This window comes from Taurulus bubalis (genome assembly GCF_910589615.1).
Source record: "Taurulus bubalis genome assembly, chromosome: 20".
NCBI classification, from domain to species: Eukaryota; Metazoa; Chordata; class Actinopteri; order Perciformes; family Cottidae; genus Taurulus; species Taurulus bubalis.
This window is the reverse complement of record NC_136608.1, coordinates 5,451,343-5,469,951: the sequence shown is the minus strand read 5'-3', so window position 1 is coordinate 5,469,951 and position 18,609 is coordinate 5,451,343. Positions and strand designations below refer to the sequence as shown.

Sequence of the window (18,609 nt, the reverse complement as noted above, 5' to 3'; positions counted from 1 at the left end):
GATTTAGGGATGGGTTCTAACTTTAGCTGGTATTAGCTAAATACCTCCACCTGCATCTTCCAAATAAAAGTGTGTAAAACTAATTGTATTACATTTTCAAACGTTTACGCTCTGATAACCACTTCAGCAACACACCTTCAAGCCAACATGTCCTCCTCCTGGTTCGCTCCAGTTGCTCAACGGCAACTTGAAACCAATACCATAGGGAGAGGGGTGTGTGACTTACTGAGGGTCAATGGCACAAATAACAGAATGTGTTAGAATCATACACATATTCATTAAAACGAAAGACTATCATGAAATAGAAATATGAAATAAAATAGGAATAGAACCCTCCACCAGCATGAATATGTCATGACCCTTTTAACATCAGGATCAGACTCTGGAGTTTTTGCTGGAAATGACCTGCACCTAATGACCTCATAACGACCATAAAGCTGTCATTAGTTTAAATCTAACAACATTAGGGTGAGGGAGGTCACAGTTTGCACGTCACCACAGACCCGAGAAGAGGTCTGATAACGCAATAAGTGAAAAAACAAACACCTGTGATGCTGTTGATTCAGCCTGGAGGCAGAATCACACCTGCAGGTTGGATGGTGATGAAATACTTCTGAGCTCCGTGGTGAGAAGTGCCGTAATCACACATGTCCAACCAGGTGAGGTGCATTTCATTTACATGGAAACGTGTGCGTGTCGAAATGTAATCTAAATGGAAGGTCAGTTCAAAACCGTCATGTTTTCCTGTAATCTCAAAGAAGGAGAACTAGCAGTGACAGTTTAAAGACACACCCAGGGTTCATATCGGTCCACTGACAAACACTGAGAAGTGATTTACAGTGTGTACTCTTTAAGTGCTTTGATAAAACAAAGATGATTTGTAAATCATCTGAGATTTCATTTCTAAAGTTAGATTTGCACTTGCATCACTGCTGTTAATGAGGTCATGGTAGTCAGAAAGGTAAAGGGACTCTTGGGGAACCTTTTCTCTAAGCTTGGGAGGTACAATTAAAAGTTGTGTTTCTAATAGATGAGAAAATTGTAATGCAACTATCACTGGCATGTATATATTTAGGTGCAACTCGTCATCTCCTGAATTAAACAATTTCAGTTAAAGGTTTTTAAAAAATGACGTAATGCCACGATTTCTTTTACACACATTAAGAGAACCCCAAAGAACAAAACTAAAACATATCAGATCTGGCAGGCAGCTGGAGTGCTATTCTATTGTATCCTATCACGGCGCTGTGATTAATTGAGTTTAGAGTCTTTACCTCCGCAACCACAGACCGATATGAAAAAGGGAACAAGCGGCATGGTCAAGCGTGCAACGTACAATAGAAACCGCCGCCCGCTGAAGCCAAAAGCAGACAACAGGTCGCCTGCTTGCATGCACGCCCTCAGCAGAGAATAGAGCCAGCTGATAACCAGTAACATTAAAGCCATGTGTGGTCTGTGTTTCGTAATTAGCGGTGAGATAACAGTGGGCAAGGCCTCCCCCTGCATGCGTTATAAGAGTGTGGATGGTTTTTAAGAGCGTGGATAGCTGTTTGGACTTTCTGCAGCAGCATGGATCCTCACTCCGCCGGTCTGCTGCTGCTGCTGCAGCTCACCTGTCTGGCAGGTAAGAGAGGGCGCCCGGCTCGCGTCGATCAGCATTTCAGCAGAGTTATCAGTTAAATACTGACATTGTCTTCTTTCTTTAGTGTTAATTATTAATGTCAATGCATTCTCTTCTCTCATAACCAAGGTGTTTCTACTACCAGTGAAACTTGGGAGGGTGGAGCCATGGGGGAAACCTCATGTAAGATCATTTAAATTCTGAATTCCATGATAAAATGTTTTTTTTAAATGCATCAAAGCAATCTTCACACAGAGGTGCCCTTGAATAGTTTTGAATCTGTCCTATTGCAGACGGGCCGTCCTTACTGAAGATCGATGGGGTCAGTGTGGTGACAGTGGGAATCCCATATTATTTCCAGTGCGAGGCCCTGTGCTTCCCGGCCTGCGAGTTCAGCTGGACGCGGGGCAACGTGACCACTAAGGGTCCCGTGCTGAGCCTGCAGCTCCTGCACACGAAGCCGACGGAGACGCTGACCTGCACGGTGAACAACCCGGCAACAGGGAAGTCAGCATCTGTGCAAAAGACGATGCAAGTGACGGGTAAGAGTGAAGACTGAAGGGATGTTAAATGCATGAGTTCCCTCAGCTTCGCACTTCCTTCAACCAAATCTATTTCCAAACTTTGCAGCTGGGCCATCGAACATACGGATCGTCGGTCCAACCTATCTGACTGCAGGAGTTGTATCCAACTTCAGCTGCTTGGCCAGCTGCTACCCGTCCTGCAGCTACACGTGGACGGTTACCTGGGATAGTCAGACGCTGCAGACTCACGAGGGCGACACCCTTTCCTTAAGTCCATACACCAGCACCGTGATCTCTGAAACTGTGACGTGTGTGGCCGAGGACACCATCTCGCATCTCTTCATCTCTACGACTCAGTCGCTGATGGTGGCAAGTATGTGAAAGAAGTTAAGGGAAATCAACCTCATTGCATGGTGGAAAAGAATGTATGCGCTTACTGTTAAAGGAGTTTGGTGAAACATGATGGAAGTCAGTCCAATTGTTTGATTCTGTTTACCATTTCTGGAACTATGTTACAATATTACACTGTGATTCGCGTCTGGTCGCCTCTGATTACAACGGACTGCATTTCTGTTTTACAACCCTTTTTGACTCGCTGATGCAGTCTCAAAACTTTTTAAAAACTAGCACACACACCTTGAGACAAGATAATTTTTGATGCTTTGATTTCAGGATCCAATGTAACTTTGTGAAATGAGCCCCATACATTCAAACTCCTTGTTCTTAAACTCTTTCTTTAGGCACGTCTAGCATCAGCATCCAAGGTCCCAGCACAGTGACGATGGGACAAAGGTATTCCTTCACCTGCTATACGGCGTGCGTCCCGACCTGCAGCTTTACGTGGAAGTACATGGGCAAGACTTTCCAGGGTGACCGGACCGAGATCCCCATCTTGCATAAGGGAGACAAGAAAACGTTTGCCAGTCACTTTAAGATCACGCTTAACGACTACTCGAAAATTGAGCCGCTGACCTGTGTGGCAACAAACTCTCTATCCTATGTTAGTATCAACGCCACGATGAACCTAACTGTCATTGGTGAGTCTGCGGCATTGCTCCCACTTTGATTTGTTTTAGGTAATCACATCATGTCTTAGGTACTCACATCGTCTTTCATGTTCATTGTCCTCGCGCAGACCCCATCTCGGTGCGTCCCACCTCCCAGGCCCTGCCAGTGGCGGACAAGGCGTTCTCCCTGCAGTGCGTTGGCTCCCAGAACCCAGCCTCCATCACATGGCTGAAGAACAAACAGCCAATGCCGGCCTCCAAAAGAGTGCATTTCACCCCCGACAACGTCACGATGACCTTCAGTCCTCTCCTGCCAGCAGATGAGGGTGTATACCAATGTGTGGTGGCAGAGGGGGGGCCCCCCATCCAGTCTATGGACTACGCGATACAAGTCAACTGTAAGTACGCGCGTATGCTTCAACATGGGCATTGTTAAGGATGGTCCATGAATACGTCCAACGCCAAGTCCAACTATTGACCTCCCACACTAGCTTGAGCTCCTATCCATCAAGAAAGGTCAATTCCACATCCACCTCTGGCAAAGAAATAATGAAACCGTTCCCTATTGCAATTCATCCACAGTCCATCTGAACTGTACTGTAACTGAAGTCTGTCTGTCCATCTGTCTTACCTCCAACCGCAGACGGGCCGTCCTCAGTGGTGATCAGCGGGGTGGACACAATGACTTTTGGAATGTCGTATGACTTCAATTGCTCGGCCAGCTGCTACCCAGCATGCAACTTCACCTGGACCTGGGACGATGACACCGCTCATGGCCCGGAGCTGAGCCTGCGGCTGGTGGAACCAGTGCGAACGCTCAACCTGACCTGCACGGCAGTCAATCCCACAACGGAGCTATCAGTCAGCGTTCGAAAGACGCTGAAAGTGAAAGGTAATTAAAAATGAATTCAAGCTCATATGTTTAGTTTTTTTTAAGAGGAATGCCTTAAACCAATTTCCATTGTTTCAGCCGGACCAACAAATGTACAGGTCAGCGGCCCGACCTTTCTGACTGCAGGAGTTGCATCCAACTTCACCTGCTCCGCTAACTGCCACCCCTCCTGCAACTTCTTCTGGACCGTCACCTGGGAGCGGGAAACGTTAATTTCCGCAGAAGGCAGCGCAATTTCTGTCAATCTGCCGGCGAGCACTAGCCTCTCAAATGTAGTTCTGATGTGCAAGGCCGAGGACGCAGTCTCGCATCTCTACATCGATAAGGCCCGGCAGCTGCAATTGGCGAGTATGTGAAAGAACTCGCCCACGTGTTGCTTTGTTAAGAAACATCAAGGATAATGTTTAAAGATCAAATTGAAACTAAAGAATGGGGAGGTTCAGAAGCCATTATGATACATTGCTTTACTCCTAAATTGCATTTTGACTGCTGGATCATTTGAATTAGATGACTGAGCATGATGCATTCAAATGTCTTTTGGTCATCTCCATCTGTAGAGGTATTCAACCTTACCATCACCGGAGACAGCGCGGTGGCGATAGGAGAACGCTACACATACAAATGCTCCGCCGAGTGCACTCCGTCCTGCGATTTCACTTGGATGTTCCTGGGGAAGCCTTTCAAGAGCGATTGGCTGGATATCACCGTTAGCGACGACTCGAAAATTGAGACCCTGACCTGTGAGGCGACAAACACTCTATCCAACGTCACAATCACCGGCACCATGAACCTCACCGTCACCGGTGAGTCTGCGATATTGCTCCCAGATTTATATTCCCCGGTAAAATATCATCACTTTCCTAAAGTAATGGTCTATGTCAAGAGTGTGACTTCAGCCATTTTATTTTTGCCTAAGTCAAAAGACAATGTGACTTAGGCAATTTTACATGTTTTTCAGCCATTTCAGCCAAAAAGCCATTTTGAAGCTAGCATTTAAGCTAGCAATTTACTTAGCATTTTCGTCAATGAAAATCTCACTCGAACATAATATTAGTAATCATAACATAATTTGACCAGTATTACAGGATGCCTGTTGTGCAGTGTCTAGAGTCAGCTTGTGCACCCCTATTACATTTGGTCAAGTTTTCTGTGTTTTCTGAAAAAATGACTTGGGCCATTATTTTAGGAAGGTGACGATATGATAAAGTGCCCCCCGGCATGTTGCTGGAGCCCTTTCTATTTCCCCCCTGGCCCTGAGATATACTGTGGGAACATTGTGGCCATAGTTATGTTCATCACTTTTTGCTGTCACTTGACATTTTGATATTCTCTCTTCGCAGATCCATTCTCAGTGCAGCCCTCCTCCCAGGCCCCGCCCGTTGATGGCAAGCCTTTCACTCTGCAGTGCGTTGGCCCCCAGGAACCAGCCTCCATCGTATGGCTCAAGAACAAATTGCAAATACAAAATGTAAACGAGAGGGTGCATTACTCCCCTGACAACGCCACAATCACCTTCAGTTTCCTCTTGCGGGAGGATGACGGGTTATACCAGTGTGTGGTAGTGGAGAGCAAGAACTGCACCATCCACGACAACACGCTGGTGGTAGCAGTCCAGGGAGGAATCCCCATCCTGTCTGTTGGCTACCTGATGAAAGTAAACTGTGAGTACACCGGGGTCAGGGATCTCAGTGTACTTGTAGCATTATTCACTGATGTTTCTTGGCTGGGAAGCAGTCGCTCGCCTGCTGCAGGCAAGCACGATAACACCGAGGCAAAAGCAGAGGGTACAGATTGCATGCATGACGTTTTAATGTGCAAGTTTCAGAGATACTGATGGGCAGATTTTTTTTTATGAGAAGCTAAGCTATTCTTTTCTATACGGCTGCGGGCCATAGCTTCATATACAGCATACAAACATGAAAGTGGTATGTCAAATGTCATATTTATTTAAAAGGAAGTGTCAATTGAATATGTTGACAACCCAATCAGTACCAAGTATTCAATAAGTTGTCTTGTATCATCCAGACGGGCCAAATGAGGTGCTGATTACAAAATCCGACGATGGGGTGGTGGGTGCGGTGATCCTGGCTGAGCCCGGATCCACAAAAGAGCTGCGCTGCTTAGCCGACTGCTTCCCCGTCTGCCTCATCACCTGGTTCTACGAAGGCAGCGTCCTGTCTACCAACGCCTCCATATCCTTCACACCTGTAATACCTCCGTACACGACCGCCCTCTCCTGCAAGGCATCCAACCCGGTGACGGGGAAAAACGGATCTGCCGTGACCACAGTGGTGGTGCCTGGTAGTAAGTAAAGAAATTATTCCACTTGGAAAGATTGATGGACTTCTTCTGCATACCTGTTCGAGGAGGTTTACGTGGCTCTTCTCTTACAGACGGACCAACGGACGTGGTCATCGCCGGACCAAAGGCTCTTGAAATCGGGGTCACGGCGCACTTCGTTTGCTCGGCCGAGTGCTCGCCTCCCTGCCGCTTCACGTGGACCTTGTACGGGCAGACGATGGCGGGGAGTGGGGTCGACATCACCGTGAACAGCCACGTGTCCAAAGAGTCCATCAGTTGCCAGGCCGAGAACCCATACACTGGGAAGACGGCCACGGTCAACGAGACGCTCAGTGTCTCAGGTATAGGCCGCCGCCGGAGGTTTGAGAGGATTTAGACCAAGTTTAAAAGCCGTCATCTCACTCTGATTTATGCTCTTTTCCCCTGTAGATCCTCAATGGTGTGGATGTTGAAACACTGGAAGAACTGCACTCATTCTTCAACTTTGTGCTAAATGCTCAGCACACTGCGGTGCACAAAGTTGTCGTTTGGTAATCTTCTTATGAATGACAATTACCGTACCCATACAGCTGTATTTGCTCAAGCATTGTGTACTCTGACTGTGATGGACAGGCGACCTTACTAGGGCGTTCCACCAACAGGCTCTAACCTCTTTGTGACCCTGAACAAGATTAAACACCTCTCGAGAAATGATGTTATGTGCTTGAGTAATAACGTTTTGGGGGTTTAATTACACAAAGCTAATCTTATATTCCTTCATGATATGACTTGCCAAACAATATACACTATTATGCTTAATAAAAAATGAACTTCTGCACTTTTTCTGATAACCCAGTGCTGATTCATCACCCATGTGACATATATGCGATTATGCATTACAAAATACACCTTTAATTGTTGTTCAGCTTCGGAAAAGAGACTTAGTAGTCGACAGTCAAGCTCAGCCGGACCGATCCAGACATTCAAAAAGTATCGGGAAGTTGGAAATTCCCACTTTGTGTTTAGGGACTATCCCTTCTGGTCGCCGTATGATCACATAGTTTTTTCAGGTTTGCATGCTAATACATTTATGAAAACAGTGAAGTAAATGGTTAAACATCTACAGAGTAACTTTACAGATGTTTTAATGACAGTACCCTTTGCATTAAAGAACAGGATTCTGCACCAGAGATCTCTGCCTTTATCAACTTTAACTCTAAAATGCACCACAGTCAGAACTAAGATCATCAATTTGTGAATTTCTGACTATAGATCAAATCCGTGTTATGAAGAGAGGAAGTCGATCACATTGTATTTCCACAAGGTGATAACACAGCAGTCCAACTGAATGAAAGTGAATTGAATTTATGTTTATTCAGGAGTAGAATATACCTACATTGTTCCTTTGGTTTTGAAAATAATGTAGTACTGCAGGTTTAAAATGTAAAGTCTCTAGATCCCGCAGTGTCACACACCGTACTTCTTCTGCAAGGCCGTGACTGATGAGTCCTCCGGCGCCGCTTGGTGAAGGAAGTCAAACAGTTCCTTAAGCACTGAGGGAGAGAAAAGTAATACGGCACATTATCAACATGGCTGAGTGTGTGGTGGGGAAAGTACGAGTCAACTGTAAGGGCACACCAAGGAGACTCCCACCTTTCTTCTCCGGAGACGACAGGAACATGACAGCCATGTCGAAGCGCCTCACACTCGCCAGGCTCCTGAGGATCTCCAGCGTGACGGCCGGTGCTTCGTTCCTGCAGGAGAGCGGTGTTAAAGCACAGGAACAACACCAGGCCGGGCCAGAAAGACAGTTCTTCCAGAAGCATCTTTTCAAACTCACTTTATATAGAAACCGTGCAGTGCCCTCAGGAGCTGATTGAGAATGTCCGGTTCAAGGGAGTTGCGGAAAATGTTTGTGAACGCCTCGGGTTTGATTTGCTGCAAGACGAGAAGAAAAACAAAAAGGTGACTTTTAACTTTGGCTCAAAGTAAATGATGAGGGATGATCTGGACATGCAGTCTGACTTGTTTGTTGAATTCATCATAGATATTGTATTTTGTAATAATCTGAAATCTCTCAGAATTTGAAGTTATTCAATAAAGCTTTTCCATCAAATTTAAGATTTCAGATTCAAAATGATATAAAAAGAGACATAGATCTGTGGAAATCATCATCATCAAAATCATAAAAGACTTATCAATAAACATCTATTCCACCGCACTCTCTTAGACAGGAAACTAATCTGCATATGTCAATACCGACGCTGTGCTGACGGCATATAATTAAACTGTCCGAACACACAAACATGAACTTGTCACCAGTAAAGCATTTCTTTTTGATTCTACAAACACAAACTCACCCTCAGATATCTGTAAATCACTTCGGGCTGGTTTCCGACCCGGCGGAGGTCGGCCTCCAGCTGAAAGCTGTTGGCGGGTGGAGGAGGCAGCTGACAGTCCCCTACTGTCGGCGAGGGACTCGCTGCCGGGTCAGCAGGGGGAGCGATTTCCCTCTGCGATGGCTGTTTGGTCGGCTTGCTCGCTGGGACTCTGGGGAACAGAGGCAAAACAACTGTTACAGGGCGGGAATAATCAATACCACAGTCCACAGATGACTGCAACATTTAGGGCTTTGTAGAAAGAAATTCAATATCAAAGCGGCGCCACTCACGGGTCAGATCTGTGCGAGGGGACTTCTGCCATCTCCTCAATCTTGAACATCTTGGCGCTGGGTGACGACGACAGCGAAGACGATTCATCCTCAGTCTCCCTCGAGGCTTCCTGGACGAAGAACGTGGACCCACCGGACTCCACCTCAGACAACGTCGCCTCGCCGCTCACTTCCTCGATATCAATCCTTCTCAGGGGTTTCTGAAGAACAGCGGATGTTCAGAATCAGTCAAAGATGCCAGATCAAGATGCCACAAAATTAACAGTAGGGAATCCAGATGTTCACTCAACATGCCACCTGCTGGACCAATAATGCTAACGCATGTGGTATACATGAGGAATAAAATACTGACAATGTGTATGTTACCGTCATAAATGCATTTGCTTTTCACAAGTACAAACTGTAAGAAGGTAAAACTATCAGGTTTTGTTCAATAACAATTAACAATCAACAAATTGATTTATCTATTACACTCACTGTTGACTGCAGATGTGTTGGTTTGTCTACCGGCTGGACGGTTCTCCTCTGTGTGCCGTCTGGTGTCTGGAGAAGGCCGCTGCTCGCCACGTTCTGACACTACAGAATGACATCAAGAAAACAGAAGTGAAGTCTCTGGAAGATCAAACCTAAAAAAGTCAGACTTTGCTATTTAAACATTTATTCTTCTGTTCTCATAACAGGAGGGACTTAAAACACAGAAGGGGAATAAACATACAGCATGCATTTTCTCCAGCTCATTTAGAGCCTGCTTGTTCCCCGGCTCCAGTTTCAAAAGCTCTTGAAAATCTGTAAGACACAGACACACACAAAGACAATATGTTTATATGCAACTAACCAGTCAACACCAGATAATAAATGATCTGTGTTCATATTATTTCAGTGCAATTTGCTGGCAAATCACTTTGGGGTTTTCCAGACGTTAAAGAAAACAGACTACATGTAGTTGCTGCCGTTTGCCTTTAGAGGACAGTGTTGTTCCACCCATCACCTTGTCTGGCCGCCTCCAGTTTCCCTAAAGCCACTCTGGCGGTGCCACGCCGGGCGAAAGCCTTGGAGTAAGTTCTGTCCAGACAAAGGGCTTCGGTACAGTCCCCCTCTGCTTCCATATACCTGCAGCAAACAGAGAGAAAATAAAACAATGGTAAGTTTGATCTCCTTTTTCCAGACGCATCACTCTGATAAACTAAAATGTGCAGGAGAAATAAAAGTTAGGCTTACCTCTCCAGCTTGAGGAAGGCCATGGCTCTGTTGGCGGGCAGCAGGGCGTTCATGCTGTCCACCTCCATGCCTCTGCTGTAGCACTCGACAGCCGCTTCATACTTCCCCTCTTTGAAATAGGCGTTCCCCTGGAAAGGCACATTTAGAAAACTAAAGAAAACTATTTCCAAACAATGAATATCAGAATCCAAACATTTCCTTTTGGGCTAAACAGTTTTGCAACTGTATCTTTAGTTCATATTATGAACAGCTCACTCTTTTGCATGTTCTCAAATATTGCCCATGTAGGCCACCATGCACGCTTCCTAACTAGAGCTAGAAAAGGAAAAAAAGGCAAACACAAGACCACAGCTTACTCTGTCCTTTTGTACAGCCGCCTCCTGTCGTCTCTGCTGCTCCTCTATCAGCCTCTGTTGCTCAGGGTCCACTGCGGGAGCCTCCTGTGGCTGTGGGGCCACACTCTGGGTGGCTGGTGCTCGATGACCGATAGTCTGAAACCAGCCAGAGAAAGAGAGGAAATAAAAGTGTAGACGACTTGGGAAAAGAGGCTAAACCCCAACCCAAACCGTTCCCACTCACCTCTGTGATTTTTCCCACTTCCTTCTGTGCCTCCACGTTCCCGGGGTCAAGCTTGAGAACCATCTCATAATCTATTCAGAAACAGATGTGTGTTGTTATCTCAGTGTGCTCAAGTTGAATCAACGAGCGAACCCGTTGGACAGTTAGTTTGTCACCTTCTAATGCAGATTCGTATTTCTTCAGCGCAAACCGTGCCGCTCCTCTCCGTGCATACGCTTTGAAGTAGTTGCTGTCCAGAGCGATCGCCAAGTTGCAGTCGGACTCTGCCACAGCATACCTGCAAAGGAAAAGGTTGTCAATCATTTACAGGCGAACAAACCCTTCTTTGAAAAAACACATATCCTCCTTCATGTTGTTAAATCTATTCAAAATCAAATACATCTTTTAAAGTGCAAGACAGTAGCCTTTTAACCCTATGCCGTTTACTTTTTGAGTCTGAAGAAGGAGGTGGCTCGGTTTGTGGGAAGCACAGGGTTGTGAGGATCTGCACCCATCCCTCTGGTGTAACACTCGACAGCATCGTCATACTTCCCATCTTTGAAAAACGCGTTGCCCTAAAAAAAAAGAAGAATAATCTGCTTTAGGAAAAGGTGACTTTTTCTTCCCTTTAGTTTGTTGTATTGCAGTACTGCTCATACCTTTTCTCTCTCAGACAGCGCTTTCTCGTGATCAGCTGTCGCTTCCTCAGAGTCTGACTCATTTGACTCAGCTGGACTTTCTCCCTTATCCATCTCTGACAGAGCTTTGTCCTGCGACCACAGGAGCAGACATCTTTAGTCAATGACTTCACAGATCATATTCAGTGTGTTCTTTTATTTAGACCTACCACGTCAAACTTGTCCCATGATCTATAGTCGTATGCTTTTATCCTTGATGGTTCTTTGGCCTCCTCCGTCTTGGCGTTGCCACTGCCAGTCGGCTCCTTCTTCTTCTTCTTCTTCTTCTTCCTTTCCCGCATCTTTGTTTTGTAGTCTTTGTTGCGAACAGGAGGGAGATTATTCTACAACAGAGAGACAACACGCTACTGCCACCGGAAGACAGTCTAGGACATCGCCTACTCCTGAGAGGTGTAATAACAGGGACAAACCTGGTTCTCCTGAGGTCCTCCCGTCCTCAGCGCCGCATCTTTCTTCTTTATGTCCGTCTCCCAGCTCTCCAGATCCGCCATGTAGCTGTGCAGATCCTCCGCATTGTGCCGCAGCTGAAGCTGTAACTCAATGGCTTTGTTTCCCCCGGACATGTTTGCCCTGTGAAACAGACATTTGTTGTGGAGAAATTCTTAACACGTTTTGCTGTAATTGTAGTATTGAAGTCGATGTTGCAGCCAAGAGGAAAGCACGAGCGTCACGCCGTCGTGCTTTTGCGCGGCTAGCTAGCTAGCTAGCAAAATACCAAACAATCACAAAAATGTAAGAGACTCGTAGCTACTTGAACGTTGTAGAATACCTGCCACTTGTTTTTCCTGCTGATAATTACAGTTAAAATGTAGCTGCAGTTATTTTTGGCTAAATACTACAATAAGTTAACATGTGTCGTTATTCATAGCTGTCTGTTTATGTTCGGAGCCATGACAGCCGAGTCCCAGCAGCCTTTGCGCTGCTCAGACTGGCTGGACGTAACCAAAGATCGTCTATGTTACAACGATACAACCGATAACTTACTACAATAAGATGTTACTCTTGTAAGTTTAAAAAAGTCCGCAAACAACCGACCGAAAGGAACACAATGGACGTTGACATTGTTTTAGTTTTATCATCTTATTAACTGTACATCCCTCGGTTTGGAATTACCCTCACATGACTGTCTACTGTTTTGTGGCTCGCTTTCGTTTTTAGTCCAAGCATTGCGCTAAGAGTTGACGACCTGTCTACAATTTCTGAATAGATGATCTATACCTCTTTCTATCGCTAAACAAAAATGCGTTGGATTTTTTAAATGTTTTATTTCAATGTCTTTTTATATTACATTGAAGTGAATTATATTTCTTGACTTTTTATGTATGAAATTTTTTTTCTTTTACAAATAAACATTACAATGAATGAATTACCTTTGACCTTTTGGGACCACGTGATCCACACAACAGCGATGACCTCTCTCGTTCAGCTAGCTACCGGTAGCTAAACATATGCTAACATCCCCAGGTTGTTGACAGCGTTTCGCACAATGGAGCAGCCGAATCAAGAGGAGGAATATGGATACGATTTATTCCCGGGGAGAAACACGGCCCAACCCAAGGGGAAGTCGTTCACGGATAGCCTGTTCACTTTCAACCACAAGTGTCAGGTCATGTTGCAGTTAGCGACGGAAACTAGTGAGTGTTCAAGCGAGCTTGTTAGCCCTCGAGAGGGAATGTGATGCCAGCGGTGAACAGCGGATCACTTGTCTGATTAAGAGGCTTCTGTCAAATGTGGTTTTAAATGCCCGTGAAATGTGAACGTTATAACCACGCTGACAGCGTAGCAGCATGGAGAGTGAAGCTAATTCAGGTTTCTGTCAATTGATGCTTGATACATTGTTGTTTTCTGTGCTTCTCTTAGGTCCGTACGCCAAACTCCTCCTCAGTGCCATGAAAAGTTCAGGATGGTGTGTATGATTTAATAATAAAATAAGTGTGTTTATCTTCCACTGTAATGCTTATTTATAGTCCTGTAAACATCCTGGGAATTATAGTTCAACATAGTTTTACAAATGTTATTACTGCTATTATTATCTACTTAATAATAATACTAATAATGATAATAATACAACATGTTTTTTTTAGGTCATATAAATCATTATCATAATGATAATAATGTACGGTTAATAATAATAAGGATGTATCTCAAATAAAATGTATCGTGCCCTTTAATCGTTGTTTAGAGCATCTACTACATGCATACATGCACACAGATGTAAATACTAGTTAATATTCACTATTTCTGGGTACTTTAAAACTGTAACTGTTGTTCAACAAATGAAAACCGATCAAATAATAATAATAATACATTTGATTTATAAAGCGCTTTTCTTAGTACTCAAAGTCACTTTACACAACATTTACAATGTCCTAGAACAGGGGTCGGCAACCCGCATGCGGCTCTTTAGCCCCTCTGGTGCGGCTCACTGAGGCTTTGACACAAAATAAATAAAGATATCTTTTTTTTTTTTTTTGCCCTGTGGACAATCTTCCAAAGACACCTCTTATCTTGGAGTTTGGGGTGATACTGTGACACTGAAAAAAAAGATTTCGATTTAGTTTTTAACTAGAAGTGCGTCACATCCTATCACGTCGCTGTCGAGCGTCTTTCCCTGCAGGTGGCTACTCATGATATGCAGAGCCCCACCCTAAGTAAACTGTCAACGGATAATAAAAGAAAAAGAAAAGTCACGGCTAAAAATACAGAGTTTAATTCTGCTCGGACGTATTCATTTGCTTTCACTGCCAACGATGCTGGCTGACCTGTCTGCTTGATATGTGGCGAGAAATTAGTAAACAACAAAATATTTTATGTCGAAAGAGTCTTGAACAAGCACACAGCATTTTCTGAAATGTATCAAAAGATATGCCTTTTTAAATGGAAACGCAGTAGTGTGGACATGGCCTATTTATTTTAGAGTTATTTCGTTTAAATAATAAGTTATCACATGAAAACCATACTTAGCATTCTAGGTGCAGTGGAGAGCCCGGGGAGAAGTGCAGGTTCAGTGTCTTGCTAAAGGACATTTCAACATGCACACTGTGAGGAGGACGGGTATCGAACCTGCTACCTTGTGGTTACAGGACGACCCCTCTATCCCACGAGCCATACATATGAGGAGGGATCAAGGCCGGCATAGATAGTGTGCTTAATTGACCTCAATGTAGCCGACACATGACTATTGTTTTCTCTCCTCTTGATAGTTATAACAGGTAAAATAGTAATACAATGTCAAGAATTGTCTTTATTCTTGTTCTATAATTTCATAAATACAACAAACAATAGTTTTTGTATATATATTATGACTATATATACAACTTTATAAGCTATGATATCAAATAGCTTTTGTGGATCCAGACGATTTTTATTTGGTGGAAAATAGGGCAAAATGGCTCTTTGGATAAGAAAGGTTTCTGACCCCTGTCCTAGAAGCTATGCAATAAAACAAATAGAATAATAAAGCAGATACAAATAAATAAAAAGAATAAGAGCACACAGTCATACATTAAAAGCAGTTCTAAAGAGGTGGGTTTGGATTTGGGATTTGAAGATGACTTTTCTTTCTCCTCTCAACGCAGCAAAGTGTTAAAAGAGCGGCATTTCTCCTGTGAAGATTGTGACGGGACGGTCAGCGGTGGCTTTGACGCAGATTCTTCTCAAGTAAGAAAGAGATCATCAGTGAAGATGCAGCCAGGTCTGATGGCGTTAAAAGGAATGTGACTGCTCATCAATAATGAGCTTTGCGTTTGTTTGTTTTGCAGATTGTTTTGTGCCAGAACAACATCCACCAGCAGTCCCACATGAACCGAGTGGTCACTCATGAGCTCATTCATGCCTTTGACCACTGTCGCGCCCACGTAGACTGGTTCAGCAACTTAAAACATCTGGCTTGTTCTGAGGTGAGCGCCAATAGGCTGCATTTATGTGCAGTGTACACTTTGGTTACTGTATGATTCAGTTTGATCTGTGTTTGTGTCTCAAAAATGTACCCGAAGCGTAGGGAAGAACTCAAAGCAGACACAATTTATTGTTTCAGTATGCAACTTATTATGACAAGAAATAGTGACAAGTACGTATGTAATGCACATTTTTACAAGTGGGTCTTAAAAAAATATTTGAAGTAGTTTCCTAAAACCGCTGGGCACTAGTTTTTACAACGGGAGTAAACGCTGCATTCGTTAGGAACTATTTCCAGCAGCGGATTGATACACATTTGGTGCTCTAGTAGTGTGTATTTACAGCAACACCAGACATAAACTTAAAAGGTCCTTTTTAAATCACTGAGGGTGGGGATGTTGTGATAATTATAATTCATTCAGATCTAATGTTCTCCTCCACCTGCATTGTTACACAGTTTTGTTGTCAGAAAATACATTTTCAGTAAAAAATAATTATTTCAAAGCCTTATTTGTGTCATTATTTCAGATTCGGGCAGCCAACCTAAGTGAAGACTGCTCCTTTCACAATGAATTTGCCAGGTTCAACTTTGGCTTGAAGCAGCATCATCAGGTACCGGCACTGGGATAAATGTGACTTTTACTGGCAGGTATCAGAGCTGTGTCTGTAATCTAACGCTGGGATCATGGTTTTTCCTTGGGACAGGCGTGCGTCAGAGGCCGAGCCCTTCGCTCCATCCTCGCTGTGAGGAAAATTAGTCGAGAGGAGGCGGCGAAAATAGTGGACGAGGTCTTCGACACGTGTTTCAACGACCATGCGCCGTTTGGACGAATCCCGCACGGCAAGAAGGACGCTGGGTTTGCCTACAGAGATTATGAGAACAGAGGTCGATATTATGCAAACCTTTAGTGTCGACGTCTTCTCATTTAACTCCCAAGGGTGCTGTGACTGGCGGTGACGCTGACAAACGCTCGGCATCGTCAGGGCCCTGATCAGTATAGAAGCCCCAACTTAATGACTGTCCAAAACGATCTAATCCCTTCAGAAGGGATATGCAGATAATGATTTGTCCTTGGAACAGAAAAGCAAAGGATGGAGTTACAGCATTTTTCATGTTCTACCTTAATTTTTTATACTAATTCTGTAAAAAGGGATTGTAAGGAGTGATTTTGCTGTGGAAGTGGATTAATAGTTGAGGTCCAAGTGACTTATTTGCCATTTGCTTTTATTTGACCAATGGGTGCTTTTAAAGAAATACAGGATTTGATTTTTGTCCATCGATATTTGGTGCAAAAGTCCTTTGCTGACAAATGAGGATGGATTTCTCTGCTTGCTCTTCATCTTGTTGCCACATTGACCTCCACTCATTTCTTGTAAATAGAGCTGACTGTGCTTAAATTAAACCGAATCAACTTGTGTTTGAATTAAAGTTTGATTCCTCTGGAAGAAGTTGTTTGTGAGGACGAGAGGGGATGTTACATTCGATGCTGGTGCCAAATGTTTGATTTTATGACTTGCCAAAGAAGCATAAGTATGCGCATTGCCGATTTATATCACCTTTCATGTCTAATCCCAAGAGAGAATTCTCCAAATTAACATGTGAGGCAAGTAATATAAGTAAAGAGAGAAAAGTTCTTCCACAACAACACGGTCAACTTTGTTCACATCTGAGCCGCAACTGTAAAATGTCAGCGCTGACATCTTTATTAGGCATTAGCATTTAAAGAATCTCGTATCCCTCCACAGAGATTAATGAGGGAAAAAGCTATAAGGGAATTAGCCTCACAATCCCCCTCCATTCCTCCGCCTCCTCCTCATCTCCCTATCTCAAAGACAACACCCTCTGCATCATAATCACAAAGACACTTGGTATGTCTGCTTTTGGAGTGTTATATGCCACTTATCTCAACATTCTCCTCTTAGAAAACGCGAGATGAGCGTGGGCTCGAAGGACAAGGCGAGTGGGTGGGATGACGAGCGAAGAAGATTAGGTTAATTTTAGAAGCTTAACAGAGAAAATGATGAAAACAGCCTCGAGGCAGTGGGATTAATGCGAGACAAACACAAGAAAACAAAAAGAGGGAATGATATTGGGATTTGTGCAGTCATACACTCAAGTAGGCTAAATAAAGAAATCATACAAAACAAAAGAATAACTGCTGGAATTGTCCACATATCAAATGCCAGCTACTAAACACATTTGATATAATTAGATTGTGGATGTTTTAATTGTCTTATTTCATGCTCTTGTACTAAGTTCGGCCAGGATTTGAAGAATGCCAAGGTCTGGAGTCCAAGCACTCGTAGCGAACTCACATTTAAATCTCACAAATATTTTCAACGCACAATTACTGGAAGCAAAGCACACCTAGGTCCAGTGTGTCGGATTTTGGCGACGTCTGGCAATGAGGTTGCAGATTGCGAGCAACTGAAACGTATGCCAAGCGTGTAGGAGAACTACATGTAGCCGACAAGAAAACGCAAGTGACCCTCTATAGAGCCAGTGATTGAAGACGTATAGAGTTTATGCTAAGATAACGTAAATACAGGGCTCTCAAGTGTCACGCATTGAGCATGACTGTCACTCATTTCGGTCTTAAGTCCCGCCCTCCCGCCGGGGGAGGAGGATATGTCACTCTTACCTGTCTTAAAAACTTGAGAGCCCTGTAAATATAACAATTCATAAGTGATACTCTCTTTGCTAAACAATATAGTAAAGTAGGCTTATATTTGGAAGACACATTTAAGTGTAACGAAGCGTAAACACAATGTATAAAGGTCTTAGAACATGTTAGCAAACAGTTGCTTATTAGCAAACACCAAAATTAGCGTTCATTTTAAGTCTTTCAGGTCATATAATAACTCTATTTTGGTCTCCACCAACTGCTGAGAGAATATCTGTCTTTAGCTGCTAGAGTCTTCATTGTGTTTAGTAGCTAACTTTGATTAGCTAGTAACTTACTTTGATTAGCTAGTAACTTACTTTGATTAGCTAGTAACTTACTTTGATCAGCTAGTAGCTAACTTTGATTAGCTAGTAGCTAACTTTGATTAGCCAATAGCTAACTTTGATTAGCTAGTAGCTAACTTTGATCCTTCTCTGAGTTTCACATTACAGAGTGATTTCGTCACCTAATAACATACCAATTAGTCCAGATTTAAAGTAAAATAAAATGTTTGTGTATGCAGCGACTGCTGCCAAAGAAACCGCATGTTGAAGCAAAGACATGAAGTTAGAAGGTA

At 43.7% G+C, this 18,609-nt stretch overlaps 2 protein-coding genes across 2 annotated transcripts; one reads left to right on the top strand and one right to left on the bottom strand.

The window, feature by feature from the left end:
* Window positions 1-7,678: 7,678 nt before the first annotated feature.
* Window positions 7,679-12,344, bottom strand: rpap3 (RNA polymerase II associated protein 3). Its single transcript, XM_079236464.1, has 17 exons — window positions 12,239-12,344; window positions 11,880-12,039; window positions 11,619-11,792; window positions 11,431-11,541; window positions 11,219-11,346; window positions 10,948-11,069; window positions 10,793-10,863; window positions 10,570-10,704; window positions 10,214-10,341; window positions 9,984-10,105; window positions 9,711-9,781; window positions 9,473-9,571; window positions 8,996-9,195; window positions 8,685-8,874; window positions 8,165-8,262; window positions 7,978-8,078; window positions 7,679-7,877 (listed from the first exon to the last, which is right to left on the bottom strand). The coding sequence occupies exons 2-17, from the start codon at window positions 12,030-12,032 to the stop codon at window positions 7,792-7,794; spliced, it is 1,989 nt and encodes a 662-aa protein (XP_079092590.1). The 5' UTR covers window positions 12,033-12,039; window positions 12,239-12,344; the 3' UTR covers window positions 7,679-7,791.
* Window positions 12,345-12,955: 611 nt separating this feature from the next.
* Window positions 12,956-16,804, top strand: atp23 (ATP23 metallopeptidase and ATP synthase assembly factor homolog; the record flags this gene model as incomplete). Its single annotated transcript, XM_079235782.1, has 6 exons — window positions 12,956-13,103; window positions 13,330-13,375; window positions 15,048-15,129; window positions 15,231-15,368; window positions 15,895-15,978; window positions 16,072-16,804. 6 exons carry the CDS (start codon window positions 12,956-12,958, stop codon window positions 16,273-16,275), a joined length of 702 nt encoding a protein of 233 aa, XP_079091908.1. The 3' UTR covers window positions 16,276-16,804.
* Window positions 16,805-18,609: the final 1,805 nt, after the last annotated feature.